Consider the following 21,253-nt stretch of genomic DNA (forward strand, 5'->3'; position numbering starts at 1 on the left):
CATTGAAAGAAAAAGGTGGAACTGTTATCCAACAATGGAATTATGAATAATTTATGGAGACAAAAGGACGACGGCGGGTCTGTTGTCCAAGTGGATTATGCATTAAAAGAAAAAGGTGGAACTGTTTTCCAACAATAAAATTATGAATAATATTTATGGGGACGAAAGGACGACGGCGGGTCTGTTGTCCAAGTGGATTATGCATTGAAAGAAAAAGGTGGAACTGTTATCCAACAATAGAATTAGGAATAATTGATGGAGACAAAAGGACGACGGCGGGTCTGTTGTCCAAGTGGATTATGCATTAAAAGAAAAAGGTGGAACTGTTTTCCAACAATAAAATTATGAATAATATTTATGGGGACGAAAGGACGACGGCGGGTCTGTTGTCCAAGTGGATTATGCATTGAAAGAAAACCGTGGAACTGTTTTCCAACAATGGAATTATGAATAATTTATGGGGACAAAAGGACGACGGCGGGTCTGTTGTCCAAGTGGATTATGCATTGAAAGAAAAAGGTGGAACTGTTATCCAACAATAGAATTAGGAATAATTGATGGAGACAAAAGGACGACGGCGGGTCTGTTGTCCAAGTGGATTATGCATTGAAAGAAAAAGGTGGAACTGTTATCCAACAATAGAGCTAGGAATAATTGATGCAGACAAAAGGACGACGGCGGGTCTGTTGTCCAAGTGGATTATGCATTGAAAGAAAGAAGGTGGAACTGTTATCCAACAATATAATTAGGAATAATTGATTGAGACAAAAGGACGACGGCGGGTCTGTTGTCCAAGTGGATTATGCATTAAAAGAAAAAGGTGGAACTGTTTTCCAACAATAAAATTATGAATAATATTTATGGGGACGAAAGGACGACGGCGGGTCTGTTGTCCAAGTGGATTATGCAGTGAAAGAAAAAGGTGGAACTGTTATCCAACAATAGAATTAGGAATAATTGATGGAGACAAAAGGACGACGGCGGGTCTGTTGTCCAAGTGGATTATGCATTGAAAGAAAAAGGTGGAACTGTTATCCAACAATAGAGCTAGGAATAATTGATGCAGACAAAAGGACGACGGCGGGTCTGTTGTCCAAGTGGATTATGCATTGAAAGAAAGAAGGTGGAACTGTTATCCAACAATATAATTAGGAATAATTGATTGAGACAAAAGGACGACGGCGGGTCTGTTGTCCAAGTGGATTATGCATTGAAAGAAAAAGGTGGAACTGTTATCCAACAATAGAATTATGAATAATTGATGGAGACAAAAGGACGACGGCGGGTCTGTTGTCCAAGTGGATTATGCATTGAAAGAAAACGGTGGAACTGTTATCCAACAATAGAATTAGGAATCACTGATGGAGACAAAAGGACGACGGCGGGTCTGTTGTCCCAGTGGATTATGCATTGAAAGAAAGAAGGTGGAACTGTTATCCAACAATAGAGCTAGGAACAATTGATGGAGACAAAAGGACGACGGCGGGTCTGTTGTCCAAGTGGATTATGCATTAAAAGAAAGAAGGTGGAACTGTTATCCAACAATTGAATTATAAATAATTGATGGAGACAAAAGGACGACGGCGGGTCTGTTGTCCAAGTGGATTATGCATTGAAAGAAAACGGTGGAACTGTTATCCAACAATAGAATTATGAATAATTGATGGAGACAAAAGGACGACGGCGGGTCTGTTGTCCCAGTGGATTATGCATTGAAAGAAAACGGTGGAACTGTTATCCAACAATAGAATTATGAATAATTGATGGAGACAAAAGGACGACGGCGGGTCTGTTGTCCTAGTGGATTATGCATTGAAAAAAAAGAAGGTAGAACTTTGTCCAATAATGGAATTATGTATAATTTGTTAAGATAAAAGAACGGCGGAGGGACTGTTGAAGTCGGTTATGCAGCAATGAAAAAAAGTAGATATAGAACAGGACAATGGTGAGGTAGTTATCTAATTGGGTTCTGTTTTAATGCATACCAAAAAATCCCACTACGGAAACATGGAGATGGGAGGAGAGGTATCTTTATTGGCAGCAGCTTGAAAGCCACCCCAACGCAACAATAGCTCCAGAGTTCTGACGACAACGTCAGTACCTTCCTAGGCAAAACGACTAAGGCTGAGCAGCGGTCATCTCAGTACCAGCAAAGCACCCAAATCAAATGTTTTTGCGAAACGTCGTCATTGTCTAATAACAGATCTACGACATCCATCTGTCTATAATAAACGACAATTTCATTCTCGGCCCGTCTTTGAGTTAACTGCCTACCAACGTTTATCTTCGAAGACGTATCGTTGCTTTATGTTGCAAGGCGAAGAAACAAGTTTTCGTCGTGTCGAAATGACGCTCTTCTGCGTTTGTTAAATACTTCATAGGAAAGTTGTTTACGAAGAAATTATGAAAACGGCATTTTTCTCTTCGCAATCGATTAAATAAAATTGTCGATAAAATGCCACGTTTGTCTCGCACGATTTTTGTTCAGTGAAATGACCAGGTTGAAGTACATTATTTCGACCTGGTTATTTTCAATCGACCGAGCGCACACATGCCACTGTCGTTAAACTTTCTTTAAAAAGGTGTTAAGGGACGTTTTATCCTCGAGTAAATCGTAACGTCGCTTTGTTGTATTGTAAATCGAGTGAGAATATGAAAAAAATGGTAATAGCTCTTCGTCTTCGTAATTATTAAATGTAATTCCTGTCGAGAAACGGCACGTTTCGACGGCAGGTTTTTTTTGTCAAGTAAAATGACCAGGTTGAAGTACATTATTTTGACCTGGTTATTTTCAATCGGCCGGGCTCACACATGCCACTGTCATTAAACTTTCTTTATAAAGGTGTTTAGCTACGTTTTATCCTCGAGTAAATCGTATTGTTGCTCCGTTGTGTTTCAAATCGAGTGTGAAAAAGGATATCGATAATAAAACTAAAGATGTTTTCGTAATAACACTTTTTCGCGTTTGTTAACAAATACTTCAGAGGAAAGTTGTTTCAAAAAAAATGAAAAAGAAATATGAAAACGGCTTTTTGTCTTCGTAATGGGTTAAATGCAATTATTATCGATAAACGCCACCTCCGTTTTGCATAAGTTTTTGTCAAGTGAAATGACCAGGTTGAAGTACATTATTTCGACCTAGTTATTTTCAATCGACCGAGTGCGCACATGCCACTGTCAATAAACATTGTTTGAAAAGATGTTTAGGGACGTTTTATCCTCGAATAAATCGTATCGTTGCTTTGTTGCATTGTAAATCGAGTGAGAATATGAAAAAAGTGCTAAAAGCTCTTCGTCGTCGTAATCGATTTAATGTAAGTCTTGTTGATAAACGCCACGTTTGGCCTGCAGGATCTTTTTGTCAATGAAATGACCAGGTTGAAGTAAATTATTTCGACCTGGTTATTTTCAATCGAGCGATCACATATATGCCACTATCATTAAAATTTGTTTATAAAGGTTTTAGCGACGTCGGTTGTATCCTGGAGTAAATCGTATCGTTGCTTTGTTGTGTTGCAAATCGAGCGAGAAAAAAGGTAATAAAAATTAACACGTTTTCGTAATTATCAACCAACTCTCTTTCGCGTTTGTCGACAAATACTTCAGAGGGAAGTTGTTTACGAACAAAAAATATGAAAACGGCTTTTGTCTTCGCAATGGGTTAAATTTAATTATAGTCAATAAACACCACCTCCGTTTTGCACACGTTTTTGTCCAGTGAAATGACCAGGTTGAAGTACATTATTTCGACCTGGTTATTTTCAATCGACCGAGCGCACACATGCCACTGTCGTTAAACTTTCTTTAAAAAGGTGTTAAGAGACGTTTTATCCTCGAGTAAATCGTAACGTCGCTTTGTTGTATTGTAAATCGAGTGAGAATATGGAAAAAGTGGTAATAGCTCTTCATCTTCGTTATCGATTAATTGTAATCCTTGTCAATAAATGCCACGTTTATCCTGCAGGATTTTTTGTTCAGTGAAATGACCAGGTTGAAGTACATTATTTCGACCTGGTTATTTCAATCGAGCGATCACACACATGCCACCACATTAAACATTGTTTTAAATGGTGTTTAGCTATGTTTTATCCTCGAGTAAATCGTATCGTTGCTTTGTTGAGTTGCAAATCGAGCGAGAAAAAGATAGTAAAAATAAATACGTTTTCGTAATAATCGAACCAGCTCTCTTTCGCGTTTGTCGAAAAATAATTCAGAGGAAAAATGTTTACGAAAAAAAATATGAAAACGGCTTTTCGTCTTCGTAATGGGTTAAATGTAATTATTATCGATAAACGCCACCCCCGTTTTGCACAAGTTTTTGTCAAGTGAAATGACCAGGTTGAAGTACATTATTTCGACCTAGTTATTTTCAATCGACCGAGTGCGCACATGCCACTGTCAATAAACATTGTTTGAAAAGATGTTTAGGGACGTTTTATCCTCGAATAAATTGTATCGTTGCTTTGTTGCATTGTAAATCGAGTGAGAATATGAAAAAAGTGCTAAAAGCTCTTCGTCGTCGTAATCGATTTAATGTAAGTCTTGTTGATAAACGCCACGTTTGTCTTGCAGGATCTTTTTGTCAATGAAATGACCAGGTTGAAGTAAATTATTTCGACCTGGTTATTTTCAATCGAGCGATCACATATATGCCACTATCATTAAAATTTGTTTATAAAGGTTTTGGCGACGTCGGTTGTATCCTGGAGTAAATCGTATCGTTGCTTTGTTGTGTTGCAAATCGAGCGAGAAAAAAGGTAATAAAAATTAACACGTTTTCGTAAATATCAACCAACTCTCTTTCGCGTTTGTCGACAAATACTTCAGAGGGAAGTTGTTTACGAACAAAAAATATGAAAACGGCTTTTGTCTTCGCAATGGGTTAAATTTATTTATAGTCGATAAACGCCATCTCCGTTTTGCACAAGTTTTTGTTCACTGAAATGACCAGGTTGAAGTACATTATTTCGACCTGGTTATTTTCAATCGACCGAGCGCACACATGCCACTGTCATTACACTTTCTTTAAAAAGGTGTTAAGGGACGTTTTATCCTCGAATAAATCGTAACGTCGCTTTGTTCTATTGTAAATCAAGTGAGAATATGGAAAAAGTGGTAATAGCTCTTCATCTTCGTAATTATTAAATGTAATTCCTGTCGAGAAACGGCACGTTTCGACGGCAGGTTTTTTTTGTCAAGTAAAATGGCCAGGTTGGAGTACATTATTTCGACCTGGTTATTCTCAATGGAACGATCGCACACATGCCAGCACATTAAACTTTGTTTTAAATGGTGTTTAACGACGTTTTATCGTTGAGTAAATCGTATCGTTGCCTTGTTGAGTTGCAAATCGAGTGAGAAAAAGGATAGTAAAAATAAATACGTTTTCGTAATAATCTAACCAACTCTCTTTCGCGTTTGTCAAAAAATACTTCAGAGGAAAAATGTTTACGAAAAAATATGAAAACGGCTTTTCGTCTTCGTAATGGGTTAAATGTATTTATTATCGATAAACGCCACCCCCGTTTTGCACAAGTTTTTGTCAAGTAAAATGACCAGGTTGAAGTGCATTATTTCGACCTAGTTATTTTCAATCGACCGAGTGCACACATGCCACTGCCATTAAACTTTGTTTAAAATCTGTTCAAGGACGTTTATCCTCGAGTAAATGGTATCGTTTTTGGTTTATTTTTGTATTGTAAATCGAGTGAAAATATGAAAAAATAATAGCTTTTCGTCTTCGTAATGATTAAATGTAGTTCCTGTCGAGAAACGCCACGTTTCGACGGCAGGTTTTTTGTCAAGTGAAATGACCAGGTTGAAGTACATTATTTCGACCTGGTTATTTTCAATCGAGCGATCACACACATGCCACCACATTAAACTTTGTTTTAAATGGTGTTTAGCTATGTTTTATCCTCGATTAAATCGTATTGTTGCTTTGTTGCATTGTCGAGTGAGTTTATAAAAAAAAAATGGTAAAAGCTCTTCGTCTCCGTAATCGATTTAATGTAGGTCTTGTCGATAAACGGCACGTTTGTTCGAGTGAGAAAAAGGATAGTAAAAATAAATACGTTTTCGTAATAATCGAACCAACTCTCTTTCGCGTTTGTCTAAAAATACTTCAGAGGAAAAATGTTTACGAAAAAAAATATGAAAACGGCTTTTCGTCTTCGTAATGGGTTAAATGTAATTATTGTCGATAAACGCCACCCCCGTTTTGCACAAGTTTTTGTCAAGTGAAATGACCAGGTTGAAGTGCATTGTTTCGACCTAGTTATTTTCAATCGACCGGGTGCACACATGCCACTGTCATTACACTTTCTTTAAAAAAGTGTTAATGGACGTTTTATCCTCGAATAAATCGTATCGTTGCTTTGTTGCATTGTCGAGTGAGTTTATAAAAAAATGGTAAAAGCTCTTCGTCTCCGTAATCGATTTCATGTAGGTCTTGTTGATAAACGCCACGTTTGTTCTGCAGGATCTTTTTGTCAACGAAATGACCAGGTTGAAGTACATTATTTCGACCTGGTTATTTTCAATCGAGCGATCACATATATGCCACTATCATTAAACTTTGTTTATGAAGGTTTTAGCGACGTTGGTTTTATCCTGGAGTAAATCGTATCGTTGCTTTGTTGTGTTGCAAATCGAGCGAGAAAAAGGGTAATAAAAATAAACACGTTTTCGTAATCATCAAACAACTCTCTTTCGCGTTTGTCGACAAATACTTCAGAGGGAAGTTGTTTACGAACAAAAAATATGAAAAAGGCTTTCGTCTTCGCAATGGGTTAAATTTAATTATAGTCGATAAACGTCACCTCCGTTTTGCACAAGTTTTTGTCAAGTGAAATGACCAGGTTGAAGTACATTATTTCGACTTGGTTATTTTCAATCGACCGAGCGCACACATGCCACTTTCTTTAACTTTGTTTATAAAGGTGTTTAGCGACGTCGGTTTTATCCTCGAGTAAATAGTATCGTTGCTTTGTTGCAAATCGAGTGAGAAAAAGGGTAATAAAAATAAACATGTTTTGTAATAAACGAAACGACACTCTTTCGCGTTTGTTTATAAATGCTGCAAAGGAAAGTTGTTTACGAAGAAATTATAAAACTGTTTTTATCGTCATTTTGTTTTGATGCACATTGTTTTGACCTTGTCATTGTCAGTGCAACGAGTGCACATACCTGTAACCATCCTATTAATCTGCAGAAAAAGTAATTCGGTTGCATCATATTCGAAAAAAAAAACCCGGTATCGTCAAATTATCTCTCTACACAATTGAAAACAGAAAAAGGAAAGGAAATACATGCTGCCTACGTTATCCCCCAAACGACACTTTTTCGTTCTTGTTAATAAAAAGAAATAGGCCTGTCAATTTCGTTCTTGAAAACGATTGGTTTAATTTCATCATCGTCTACAGACGGCTACTTCATTCTGCACGTTGTTTGTTCAGTGGAATGTCCAAGATAAAAATGATTGTTTTCATTTTGTGATGTTAAATCAATCCTCGGGTAATTCTATATTTGTTTTCTAGTAAAATATCAAACTGCCCACTGCATGAGTTACGATTGGTAGATTTGCACAGCATATTTCATCAAACAATGACGCAGTTTATAATTTGTTGTCACGTGTCATATTCCATGTGACCTTGCTGTTAAACAGCTGGCCCAAATCCGAACTGCAAAGATCGGCAACTTTGGGTCATTGCATATTTCTTTCCATAAAAGTAATATTTTAAATCCCATGAGCTTTTTTAATCGTCGATTTGCACCATACTTATCAAATAATCATGAAGGTATAATTTTTTTGTCACGCGTTAGTTTGTATCCCATGTAAAATTACTGTAAAAGGGGTCTGAACCAAAGTCTAAACCATAAAGATCGCCACATTAGGGCCATTGTGTATTTTCCAGAAAAGTGAAATGTACATTACTGCGAGATCTCGCTCAGTCAACTCGACAGTTTTCTTCAAATTTTCTCGAGGATTATAATTTGTTGTTAAATGTGAGGCTGTATCCCATGTAAACATGCTGTTGTACATACAGCATGAATGTAAGTCTGGATTAGCAAACATGGATACATTAGGGTTATTGTCTATTTTTGTACTGAAAAGTAAAACCTCAATTGCCCGTCGATGGGCAAATGGTTCATAAAATATACTAAGGTTGTTATCCCATGATCGCTGAATAGGCCGAACCGATCTGACCGTACGAACTGCAGAATCGACAAACTCAGGTAATCGTGTTTTGTTTTCCAGAAAATGAAAACATCTACTGTGAGTTTATTATCGGTCGATTGACATGACATTGATCATCAAATACTTTTGCAGATTATATGTTTTTTATACATGTATACACTATAAGGTTGTTTCCATGGAATGTGGCGTGTAACTGACCTGAACGTAAGTCCGAACGGAATCGGCAACTTAGGATCATTGTGTAGTTTTTCCCCAAAGTAACCTTTTTATTACTGTGAGATTTTGATCGATCGATTGGCAAATTAATCGTCAAATATTCTCTTTTGGATTTAAATTGTCGCATGTAATTTTTATCTGAGCAGAACGTAAGTCCGACCTGCAAAGGTGGGCAAAGTAGGGTCATGGTTTTGTTTTCCAGTAAAGTAAATTTTTAATAACTGTGAGTTTATGATCGACTGTTACGAAATATTTTTATCAAATATTCTCGTGACTTGAAATTTGTAACATGCTAGGTTGTATCCAATGTAAAATTATTGTAACACGAATCTGAAAAAAATATGCCTGAACTGGAAAGATTGGCACATTGGGGTCATTGTGTATTTTTTACCAGAAAAGTAACATTTTACTACTGTAACATTTCGATCGGTCTACGTGAAAGTTTTCTTCAAATATTTCCGCAGATTGTAATGGTTGCCATGCACGTGTAAGGTTGTATCCTATGTAAACATGTTGTAAGACAGTTCCAATCATATGTCCGAACTGCAAAGATCGGCAAATTAGGGTTATGTTGTATTTTTCCAGAAAAGTAAAACTGTTACTGTTTTTGATTGGTTAATTGGCATATGTTACTCAAGTATTCTCATGAACTACATGTATCATTTGTTTTCAGGTGATTACTGAATACCAGATCTGAACGAAAGTCCGATTACCAAAGATCGGAAGAGTAGGGCCATTGTGTTCTCCAGAAGCTTAAAACATCTACGATGAAATATACAATCAAGCGATTAACGTGACGTTTTATGGCTATGAATTTGTTGACAGTTTGGGGTTGTAGCCCGTGTAAAAAAGCTGTGTAACAGTCCTGAACATAAGCCCGACCTATAAAGGTTGGCACAATAGGTTCATATTTTTCCTGAGAAGTTAGGCTTCGGTTACTGTATCAGTCGATGGACGCATGGCATTTTTTGTCTGTCTTCTCACGGATTATAAATTTTCTGTCATGTGCCTGATTCTATCCCAAGTAAAAAGTGCTACAGCTCCTAACGCTACACGGAAGCCCAACATCCGAAGAACGACTAACTAGCATTTTGTATATTTGTTTGTTTGTTTGTTTGTTTTTGGTAAAGTAATGCTCTAATTACATGGAAGTTCTTTATAAACGGCCCGAACGTACGTTCAGTCCGACCTGAAGTGATTGGCAAATCATATTTTGAAATAGGCAAGTATGAAGCATCAGTTACTGGGAATTAACGATTGTCTAACTGATGGTAGGACACTCTTGCATAACCGAATTTGTCACTCTTACAAGGTAAAACTGTTGTACATGCACAACTGTCCTGAACGCAAGTCCGACCAGCAAAGATCGGCAAATTAGGGTCATTTTTTCCAGGAATGTGAAGCTTCAGTTACAGCGAGTTTACAATCAGTGGATTGATTTGTGACATTCTTCACCCAACATTTTTGTGGACTTAATTCGTTGGGTACGTAAGGAAGCGCAGCAGGCCTAGTTCAACCTGTCTCGTTACGATTGGCCCCGCCAACCGTAGTTCACTGTCATCTGATGATGCTAAAGTGGTCATCTATGTGGATAAAATCTCTGCCCAATTCCCTGCTGTGATTCATGTTCAGGACGCTTTCAATAGTGCGCTGCTGCGTTTCTAAAACGTTGTATATGCTCAATGAGGCAACAGATCTTGCGGAGGTAGATCGTTTGCTGCCTGAAATTCAAACGCTTCCTTCTCTGCTGGAGAATTAAGACTATTGAGGAATCCTAGATTTAGCATTATTATTCAACATGCATGTTGTAGTTAGGCTTAGTACTGTTTACTTTAGCAAGGCCTACTAGAAAAAATGTAGAATCAGTTAGGCATAGATGAACAGGTAGGGCTAGACCCCGAGGTAATGTGTAAGACTTGTGCTGGTGATGAATGATAGTTGCATATATTTATATTGAATCTAGCCTGCCTTGGCTAGTGTTTTTCTTTTCATGTCAACAGCCAGACTGTACCCTACCAGGCAAAGACTACTTAGCGCCCACGTAGCCTACTGAGGGAAGAGGATTGGCAATGAGGACAGATTTCTGTAATGGTGCTGACCAATTAGCGCAAAGGAGATCTTGATGGTGACTTTGACCCTGTTTGAAATGTCCACCTTTTGGAATTCTGGTGCTGAGTCTCCCAAATCACAACTTGGAAATTTTCATTTTGCTCACTTTTATCCAGTCTTTTCCTTTTTGCAAAATGCAGAGCGTGGGATGCTTCGAGAGAGTTTTCCGACACAAACGGGACGTGGATGACTGGACTTATAGGCGCCAAATTCCTCTTGCTGTAACATCATACACTGGATGCTGTCGGCCATCAGCATTCTCCCCAAGAACATCAAAGAAGGCGTAAGATGTATTATCAAAATGTGTGTACTCGACCAAAAGTGTATCTCCCTTTTTCCATTGGGTGTAAAACATCCATCCTCATCGATTTCTAAAACTTTTATTTCTATAAAAGTTGATACAGTGAGTCTGTGCACGGTAAAACATTTGGGCATTATTGGACGACTTTTTGCCCTAACTTTGGCATAATATCACCTCAACAAGGTGTCCAAATGTTGGGTAGCTCTTACGGAAACTCTTATGGAAAATTTCTCAGAAAAAGGTAAATATCCGAATTATTGAACTTTGTTCAATGTTTCACAGTGTTTGTTGAGCCAGGGAATGCTTTTTATTGGAGGGAGGGTGCTTTTGTTTGTGTTTTTATTTCTGTCGTTTTTGTTTAAATGTCGACAGCCCGGGTATTGTACAAGGCAAGAACTACCTTCCCACCCATATGCCTTGCTGGCGGAAGATAGACATTTCACAAGACCGAGCTCTTGGAAGACGATGACCGATTGGAATGAGGAAGAACTGGACGGCGACGTACACAACCTGCTTGATTTGCACGCCACTTGGAATTCTGAGGGAAAATTTCTCAAGTCCAAACGTGGGAAAACTTTCATTTAAAAAAAAAAACTGTCCAGAAGAGTCCCACTTTGTCCAAGTTCCCAAAGAATCTTGTATCGGTGGAATAATTGACAAACTCTCAATGCTTGTTTTTCTTGTTTCTTTCTATTTCTGGAATGCAGAGTTGATCAGGCTGCTTGAGATGGTTTACCACTTCATAATTGGCGGGACGTGGATCACTGGACCAGGAGCAGAATCGACCTTGCTGCACGCCACACAGCGCATAGCTGTCAACCGGACTTGCTTATCACCACCAGAACTTCCCCGTCAGCCCATCAAGGTATGCATTCTCAGCGGCACACCTAGGATTTGTCACGGGGGGATCAGACTGTAATTCACCCCCCCCCGAAAGTAGCTCTTGCATGGTGCTCAAGACCCCTCCCCGTTTACCTATAGGGGACTGGGATATATTGCTATATCACATAAGGATGTAGGGAGTAGGAAAAACGTAGGTTCATGCCGGATCTTCATTGTGAAAAAGTACAAATACAAAACTTGTGAAGGCCCCCCCACTTGGGTGTGCCACTGGGCGGTCTTATCCAATGCTAGTAATGTCCCCCTCTGTGACTTGTAGAGTATTTGAATACATGTAATGCCAACCATATTTTTGTTAATTTGGTCCAGTTGAGTAGGGTTCAAGACACGCCCTTTTGCTTCTGATTAATACTTGTAAATTTGCTGTACCTTTCATGAGAAAGTCTGTTATATACCCCCCCAGCGCCTTGATTATGGCTGTTGAAGGTGGATTTTAATTTTTTGGATGTCAAGCTTTTAAACCGTCCTCTTGCAATTTTAGCTGAGAAATTTTGATTCCTCTTCTGAGACCAGCAAAATGGCACAGTGTCCTAATTATCCCTTGAATTTCAAAAGTGACAAGTGTAAGAAACCCTGAACTTGTTGGGCGCTGTATCAAAATAACCAAGGTCATCACAAGGCATTTCTTCGGGTGGCACTCTTGCATTTGGTCCTGTTGGTCTGCAACGATAAACGATAACTAATACTTTGTCCTACTTTGTCATTTGCCCAGGTTCCTTACGACCGACCAGACGACGCCAGTGGCCGATCGACGACCAACATTGGGAGCTGCTGCTACTCTTCCCACTCAACTTGGACACGTTCTCTCATAATTCCAAAGGGTGAATATTCACTGCATATTCGTGAATATTCACCCTAATTGAAACTAAGGCAAAGACAAATTGGAGTGTATTTCCTCCCTCCGATTGATTAAAATGACACTCGAGTCTCCCAAGAGTGGCTCTTTTTAGAACTTTTTTCATCAAAATTCAGAGTGTTTTTTTCTCACTCTAAAAAGTCTTGTCCTTATTTTCAGTCTTATGTCGTATGGAAGTTGGTTCGACGTGGACGTTTTTTTAACAAACGTCTCGTTTGCAGTCAAACGTTTGTACACATTTTTATCAATTTTGTTAATTAAATTGCCATTTCAACCTTCCAATTATTGGCAACAGTTCTTTCCTATTACCAATAAGCCAATTTTTATACATCCACTTCAAATAAATGGAAAACATTCAAGCAAACCAAAAGCTGTTACTAATAAAAACGAATGTTGACAAAAAGAGTGGTAGAATATTATTGAAGCTTCAGTCAAAATGTGTATAAACGTTCGTCCAGAACTGCACCTACTTTTGTTCATAAGGTTAATAATTCCATGCTAATGGAAAAGGTATCTAAAACTTTTTCTGTTTACACATTTATGTACTATGTGCAGCCTAGGAAGAAACTCGATGGAACCATTCATTCGAGCTGTTATTTGGTGTGCAGGGAATATTATTTCGTTCCCAGAAATTCCATATTTCTGCGCTCGGATTACTCAAAGTAGTTTGCACAGCTTGGTAATTCGTTCCCATAAATTACTGCTTCTAGGAGCAAACGACCCTTGTAATTTGTTCGAACATTACAGTAATTTGTTTGGAATAATTACTGATTTGTTTGTACGAATTACTCCGGTAATTCGTTTGTAAAACTCAGTAATTTTCCATGGATTGCTTCGTCGATCGCACAAATGACTAATTTACGTGCATGGATTACTGTAATTCTTTAGCAAAAGTCGGTGATTCGTCTCAACAAATAACGTCAAAAATTGTTAATTCGTAGTCACAAATTAATAATTCGTTCACATAAATTACAAATTTGTTTGCATGAATTAATCATTCGTGTGCATGAATTTCCTTTTTTTCCAAGGAATCTCTCTTGTCATTTGTTGACAGAAATTAGTAATTTGTTTTTCTCCGCAAATTACTTATTCACTCGAACGAATTACTCCAGTAATCCACTCAAAGAAATTAGTAATTTGTTCCCACAAATTTCTAATTTCTTCCAACGAATTACTCCAATGATTTGTTGGCGCAAATTACTCCCGTACCACATTAACACACATTAGTGATTCTCCACGAATTGCTCATTGTTAGCACAAGTTACTAATTTCTTTGCGCAAATTGTGGGAGTAATTCTTTGGGCAAACGAAGTAGTAATCCGAGTGCACTTATTTAATTCTCGGGAATGACTATAGTGCTTATTACAAACGAAACGACAAAGTGAATAAAAGTTCATCCAGTCCCTTCCTAGGTTTTCGCTATTGTGTAAATAACAAGGATTTTAGGCAAATTGACGCCAGAATACGATCACTGAATTGGTTTATGCAGGTTGAAACCTGTCGGTAACGTCACAAAAAGCAATGACGGACCATTTTATACCAGGCAAGATATGGGACGGAGGGGTACCCCCCTTACCTGTCCAATCACTATACACACTCAAGACTATTGTTACCAAATTCTTTCCCCCAGAAGTCTGTAAAGAATCCCGGAGTTTCCAATCAAACAATGACCAACACAAAGGCGGGGGGGGTTCTCTCCGTCCCATATCTTGTTTCAAATGCACCATTTTGAAAGTACTAAATTCTTTGTAATATTTCATCTCAACGATTATTTCAAATTGCTTACTGTGACAGTATTCAGTTCCCAAACTACTCTTTATGAGGGATCATCGCTAACGTCGTCCTGCTTTTTAGATGCTTTATAGGTAAAAAATTTATAAAAGAGAAACAAAACCGACAAAAAGTGCCGTTGATATGGATCTTTCAATATCTTGAGCAATTACGTTTAAACGCAAGTATTGGAAGGAAATGGTTACACTTGTTAGATCTCGAGGGCAAAAGATTTCAAAATCGAAAGCAGCCCTCTCCTAATCGAAAAAGGGGCCCAAAAAGTACGTTTCTAAAGGCATTTGTCCTAAATAGGACCAAAGTTAGTTATTATTTTGTGCTACAAGTTTCACAAATTGTTCAGATTTGTGTTGAAATGTAAGAATACCGGAACAATGTTTTGATTATCTGAAAGAAGACTTAAGATTTAAAATGACATAAGAATTTAAAGGTTAAAAAGTGGAACGGTGATTGAGCTTCATTTTTTTTTTATATCTGTCTGTCTGTGCATGTGTTGCCGTTCGCAACTTGAAAAAAATGTAATCGAATCACAAGGAAATTAGCCAATGAAAGCAGCATATTTGTGTAGTTAAGATGTCATGATCATGAAACTGTTTCAAACAATATCAAAAGAACTTTTTTTGTCAGAGCTGTGCATGCAAAGTCACGTTTGAGAATTAAAAAACAAAAGCTGGTAGGTTCCGACTTGCTTCATGTCATTCGGTGACATTTTTGCTAGAAAAGGGACGACAGGTTAAACTGGAATGGAAAAAAAATGAAAGAACTAAAATAAAATGGGCATGACAAAAACAGCTTGTGCTCAATTTAGCTTAAAAAAAGGCTGAAAATCTTTAATTTCAAACTTTGGTGATGTCGAGCATAATGTTAGTATCTGGAAATGGGGTTCCAACGAACCTGGAAAGGGAGGTTTCATGGACCTAGCGCAGTGGTCTAATTTGCCTTATTCGCAGGTCGGCCATACTGCATTGAAGGCGAGTTTAGTTTGAGCAACGGAGAATAAAAATGAAAGCAATCAGGAAAGTTTCATCAAAGATTAATGTCATTTATTTATTATTATCTACATAATAAGCCACATTTTTAGAACAATGCAAATGAGGAATGGACCCCCAAATAGTCATGTAATCTGGAACAACCCCATTTAACAGATTACAGTGAAAAAAGATTCTGAGAACGTGATCTGTGAGTTTGACCAAGAGAGGGCGCAATTGTTCTTGCTACGAAGGCTTCCCTAGTGAGAACTGCACTTCCGCTGTTTTACAAACGCCCTATGAAAGGTAGGCCTATGCGTTATGGTTGCGACGCTACCAAAGCAATGAACAGTCCCATAAGGCTCTTTTCAACCGATGAGGGGGTGCTTCTGCTCAAGGCACAATGGCTCTCGTGTGTTGTGCTTCTGACAGCTTTTTCAGTCATCCATAACGGTTACATTGGTGGATCTGTTGAAAGTGGGCAGAGGGGCCAAGCACTTCGATAAAGTGGCTCTTAAAAATTAAATAGAACAAGTAATGAGATTTTTTTCCCCCACTAACTCGAAAAAATTGTCAATTAAGCAATGCAACACCACCTTCCCATCAGTTGGGAACATATTAGTCACTGGCGTAAATCCCGGGGATGGGCTACGGAACGATGCCCCCACTTTTTGTGGCAAGAAAAATAAATTAATGCGGATCGTAAAGATTTTTCAGACCTCCAAACAACCAAAATTTATCCAGTAGCAATTACAAAAGGAGAACAACTTCTTAAACATCGCCCCCTAGTGTCAGATGGGTGTCAGTGCCCCTCGCCCTTTTCAAAGTTCCGTGCCCGGCAAGTTACCCCCCACAATCCACCATTTTACCTGCATCCCCCGCACAAAATTGCCCACATTAAACCCTTCAGCCCCTAAACTTCAAGGAGCCGGGTTATTTCGGCCCAGTCCACAGCTGCGGCGACCCCCCCCCCCAACTCGGCTGCGCTTTAATTTTTGAAACTTGGCATGCATGTAAAAACACTAAGCTGTCATTACAAATGTGAAGTTTGAACTCAATCAGGCCTCTGAAATTCACGGCTACATTTGTGCCAGCCTGCGCGCATTGAGCACCGCAGTGGCAATGCATTTTGACTTACCTTTACGTCTCGCAAAAATGGGCGCTGCACAAGAATAGTGTGTTAAATTTTCACAAAATCGGATAAGGGCGGGGGACTCTACCCCCTACCCGGGCTCTTTTACGGTCATGTCTGTCAGGGCGGATAAGTGGAAGGCTACCCATTTTTTTTAATGAGAATTTTTTATGGGGGGGTCTCCTGTCCTTTCCTCCCTTCTAAACACGTGTAAAGAGCACCCAAATTTAGCCTCACCCCCCCCGTTTCATATCAACATATCTACATTGTGGACCCGCAGCGCCCAAAGGTTTTGTTCCGGATCTGTCCTTGAATATTTCAGACATGTAGCGTTTAACAATAATACATACTAAATAAGGGTTACCGAATGACCCCTACTTTTCCACGCTGAGGAAAACAGAAAGGCAATTTTTCGGAATTTTAAGCCCAAATTACTCCTTTAGAACACTAAAACATGGCAGACGAGCAAGCAAATTAAGTTACAATACACGTACGGTAGAGTTCCTAATTATAAGGTTCAAAAGTGGAAGTATATAATATTGTATATGCACATCGGTATAATGAACAGCGCCCCCAGTGTCACATGGCGTAAGCAATTAACCCCTACATTAAATTTCCGTAGTTGGGCAAGGTTTTGACTTGCGCCACCACCCCCTAATGGCATACAAATTTTACTGCAGGGGTGAATTCTTTTTTTTTCCCAAAAAATCGTTTGATGTTAATATTTGTTGCCTTCCTTTACAAGGTATAGAACTCGTAATCTGTCTTCAAATTTAATCGAAGTTGCGCAAATGTGGGCATGTCACATGCTCTAGCTTAGCGGCTCTCTCCAGGGCGGTCACTCGGCCCAGGTCTAGATCATACCATCCCGCATCGTAGTACTTTCGAAAGTTCTGGTAATGCGCTTCGATACGTCGGATGCAGTCGTTACGACCTTTGTCAGGCGAGCACCACGTCTTCATGTGGCTTTTCGCAGGAGTGAATTCGAACATGAGGAAGTTTATGGATTCTGCGAAACGTTCGCAGCTGGTCGGCTGCCTGCCAACGTACCGCTTGGCAACGCAGTATCCCTGCAATAAGGCATCGCTTCTGTTCGTGTGTATGGCGACGTGTACATCTGGAAAAGTGTCGTTGACTGTGACGTTGACATCTGGGAGCAGTTCAGAGTTGTGTGCCTCGAGACTTTCATTGAAATCCAGATGCCAGTCGTAACGATTATGCTCGAAGTGGTAGGCGTAGTTCATGATGATGTTGACCGGGCTAATTGGGTAAAGCTTGCGAAAAACGTCCTCAAATTGAGATACCTGCAAAAGACGTCCATCCAATTGGAATGTTCAAGTTAATCCAAAAGACCATTCATTGGCACGCCGCTCAGTTATACACGTTAACAGGTGGTACGCGCGCGTTACAAGCGTCTTCGACCAATAGCGTGTCGTGATTTGCCAATGCACGCGCGTGTCGTGCTAAAAAGAATGCAAGTGTGGGTGTGGAGCCACCTCAGTTTCAAGCAAAGATCGTATAGCGCCGAAGGTGCAAGATGGATAACTCTACCCAAAAGGTGTAATTACCATGGGGCCATTTGAGCAAGCGATACGCCTGCGCAGTTTACGGTAATGCTTCGGCCCAGGCTCACCAGGTGCACGTACGTGCCTGCTGCAGCGCCTGCGCCTGTGCATTAATGGGCATTGCGCAGGCGTATCGCTTGCTCAAATGGCGCCAATGGTAATTACAACGTTTTACGTGTATTCACGGTGAAGTTCGCCATCTTGCGCCGCTAGGCGGCGCTATACGATCTTTGGTTTCAAGTTTGCAGGAAGCCTCTCATCCAACAAACTAAGCAAAGGGTTGTGTTACTGTGTTTGTGTTATCTTGCATTTAGAAGATATGAATCATCTCAGTTTCTCTGTAGAAATTTAGCCTGATAGTGATCAACGTTGCTGACCAGATATTGGAAAGGGTTTCCAAATGACGGATAAAGTTGCAATTACTTCCCAGGGTAAAATACAGCCGTTCTTTTTTATGTTAGGTATAGGCCTACGGCTTACAATAACCTCATTCACATATTCAAATTCAACTGTTAATTTAAATTCACTTTAGCCACTGCATTCGACGTCCTCCAAGCCAGAAATGAGTATCAGGACTTTTGTTTGAAGTACACGTAATATTCAATAACGCTCGACTCTGAAATGGGTTATTTGAACTCACGAACAGTGCGTGACTCTATTTAACACTATATTTTCTGTGGCCTCTACATTGTACAGATTCCCGAGCATGTACTTCAGTTGAACAGCCAAAAAAGTTCCATAACCAACTTTTGACAAGTATGACGTGATGTCTCATTCAAGGGAATGTGCCTGACTAACGTGGTGTGCTCGTCAACACGAGCTTGATTTGACCCTCGGGTGGTTGTTTGGTTTATTGCGGAATCCAGATGCAGGGTATTGGTGTAGACTGTTTACATTCGATTCATGGAACTGTGCCTAATGGGGTGCAATGATTGATGGATAAGCAGGTGGGGCCAAGAATAGGGTAGAGCTGCGGGGACATTTTCATGGAGGTACTGTTGCTAGGTATAGAAGTATGGTGGTCAAGAGTGGACATGTAAAAGTGTAGGATACTTCACCGCCTCACTGATGAAACCACCACATGTTGCATGCTTACGGTCCTAGTTTGAGTGGCATCTGTTCTTGGCTCTTTACATGTCCACAGTCACGGATTTGTCTTATGCGTGTTCTTGTCCCATTTCAATGGTGATCTTAAAAGGTGAAAATTACTAGAACGATTTTTATGAAGTCGATTTATAACCCAGTGCAATTAACGCCTACATCCCAGACTTACCATCATGTGTTTCATGATGTGGTTCCTGCAGTTGGTGATGGTGTCTCTCCAGACGTAGGCTGGAAAATACGACATGAAGTCGGCAACCATCTCCTTACCGATTGCGTCCTTTGTCGATTCGTACCATTGCAGCTGGTGCGCTCTATCCAACGCGGCCTTGTCCCTCGTAAAAGATAGCACCCGAAGCCTACGGCCGTTGAAGATATTCTCCGGGGTAACGGGTGTGGTGAACAATACATCCGTGTCCGTCCAGCCGATGACAGAGGCGTTGACGTACAGATCCATGAAGAAGCTGCTCCACAGTTGACGGCCGTAGCCCCTCCCTCGAAAGCTTCTCAGGATGGTGGTGTCATTGGGAAGGGGTTCGAAGATAATGTCAAACTTGAAACCGAGTTCCTGCTCGTGCTTGCGCAGTCTGGCTGCCATCTTGTGGTCCGCCTTCGACTCCTTATCCAGGATCAGCGTAATGGGGCCCAGCTTTGGCGACCAGAACAACACAGCAGACATCAGGAGTACACAATAGAAACGCCGGCGAAGGTTCGGTAAGGCCTTCATGCGAATAGTGAGTGTTACTGTGTTCTTTGGAATGATATTCACATCGTTTCTTCTTAGCGCGTAGGTACCCGCTGAGCGACCTTGACCCATCGCCGGATATTTTGGAGGTGGATGCCTCTGACCATAGCCGAAACCATTTATGTTAGAAAAGCTAGAGTTTCTTGAAATATAATAAACAGATAGAAACACTAATGAAAGAAGAAAGACGGGTTTGGCTACATCTGAAATTCGTACCATAATGGGAGCAAGCAGAAACTGGTGTCCAAGCCCCAAAACGTGTACCCGTCTGGTCCGTTCCTGTGTACTGTAGAGGGCTTACTTCATCATGCACTGTTTGGTGCCATAGCACTAAAAACACATGACCTTTCATTCACCTCAACAAGGTCATGTTCGTCGACACAGTGTACACTGAGCGGTAACTGAATTGAAAGCGGGTGTTAATATAATATTTAAATATTATTTAATTTTCATGTACCATCCTGTAACTGGCGATTTGGTCGCCGTTGGATGTGGTTGAAATAAATAAATGAGTGTAGATAGAAAGCAATACCCATCTTGCTAATAAATGATTGATATGAACGTCGACCAGTAAGCAGCTTCTGACCAGTAAGCAGCTTCGGTTTTTGCTAGATTTTTCTTTCCTGATCGACCGGATGCATTCAGTTTGCGTATCGGCCGAACACCACCTGCATTTCCACATAATTTTATTCCCCGGGCCCCATATGCAGTTATCGTACAGTGCTATACAATTAAGCTGCATGTATCGTTGACCGGCCAATAAGACCCCGGCCATTGTACTCATAAAGCATAATAGAATGGTCTTGTATGACAACTCACTCATGGTGCGCTGGATGTGTCTGTAAATGATCGTTTTTTCACTGAGACCGCGGTCTGGACGCTGATAATTGCTCGAGCCGAAGCAAGGGACTTTTCCATTCCCATTCGTGAATACGTTGTTTGAGTCAGAAAGTCAATTATTTTTTTCAGCTTCCCAATGTTTCAACTCTAAAATTCCTATTTTCTGAAACAAAAGCCAACATATGACAATTATGGCAATTAGAAATGATTGTAAAGCAATACAAACGAAATAAGTTAAGACCCCAAAAGGTTCAAAATTTCAAGTTATTTCAATTATATTCCTCACTCATTGGCAAATGACGGAGAACACTTATGCCTTGCTGTGCTGTCCCTGCCCTTGTCAATCGTAATTATTGTCATGTTTGGTGTGGTATGACAAATTTCTAAATCTAAAGTGTCATAAAAGTGAAAAAGTGAAATCAAATCAGCCGTAGATTCAATAATTTCCTGATCAATGGTTCTTGGTGTTTTCTCAAACCGTAGTGAACCAACCGGGGGGGGGGCAGATTTTTTTCGTCTATATCACTTGACC

General features: G+C 39.8%; 1 protein-coding gene and 1 long non-coding RNA gene across 2 annotated transcripts; one reads left to right on the top strand and one right to left on the bottom strand.

Moving 5' to 3' along the window:
• Nucleotides 1–5,204: 5,204 nt before the first annotated feature.
• Nucleotides 5,205–14,820, top strand: LOC110990402 (uncharacterized). Its single transcript, XR_002599814.2, has 3 exons — nt 5,205–10,808; nt 11,534–11,691; nt 12,439–14,820. It is a non-coding gene; the product is annotated as an uncharacterized LOC110990402 (long non-coding RNA).
• Nucleotides 14,821–15,218: 398 nt separating this feature from the next.
• Nucleotides 15,219–20,407, bottom strand: LOC110990400 (uncharacterized). Its single transcript, XM_022255393.2, has 2 exons — nt 19,309–20,407; nt 15,219–17,774 (listed from the first exon to the last, which is right to left on the bottom strand). Exons 1-2 carry the CDS (start codon nt 20,098–20,100, stop codon nt 17,244–17,246), a joined length of 1,323 nt encoding a protein of 440 aa, XP_022111085.2. The 5' UTR covers nt 20,101–20,407; the 3' UTR covers nt 15,219–17,243.
• Between the last annotated feature and the right edge of the window lie 846 nt (nt 20,408–21,253).

This window comes from Acanthaster planci, linkage group LG10 (genome assembly GCF_054643075.1).
Source record: "Acanthaster planci isolate LZ-2023a linkage group LG10, COTS_SCS, whole genome shotgun sequence".
NCBI classification, from domain to species: Eukaryota; Metazoa; Echinodermata; class Asteroidea; order Valvatida; family Acanthasteridae; genus Acanthaster; species Acanthaster planci.

Coding starts and splice junctions, on each gene's coding strand:
- LOC110990400 (XM_022255393.2), bottom strand. CDS start 20,100: ATGGTACGAATTTCAGATGTAGCCAAACCCGTCTTTCTTCTTTCATTA. Junction 17,775..19,308: donor ACATCATGAAACACATGATG/GTAAGTCTGGGA, acceptor CGTCTTTTGCAG/GTATCTCAATTTGAGGACGT.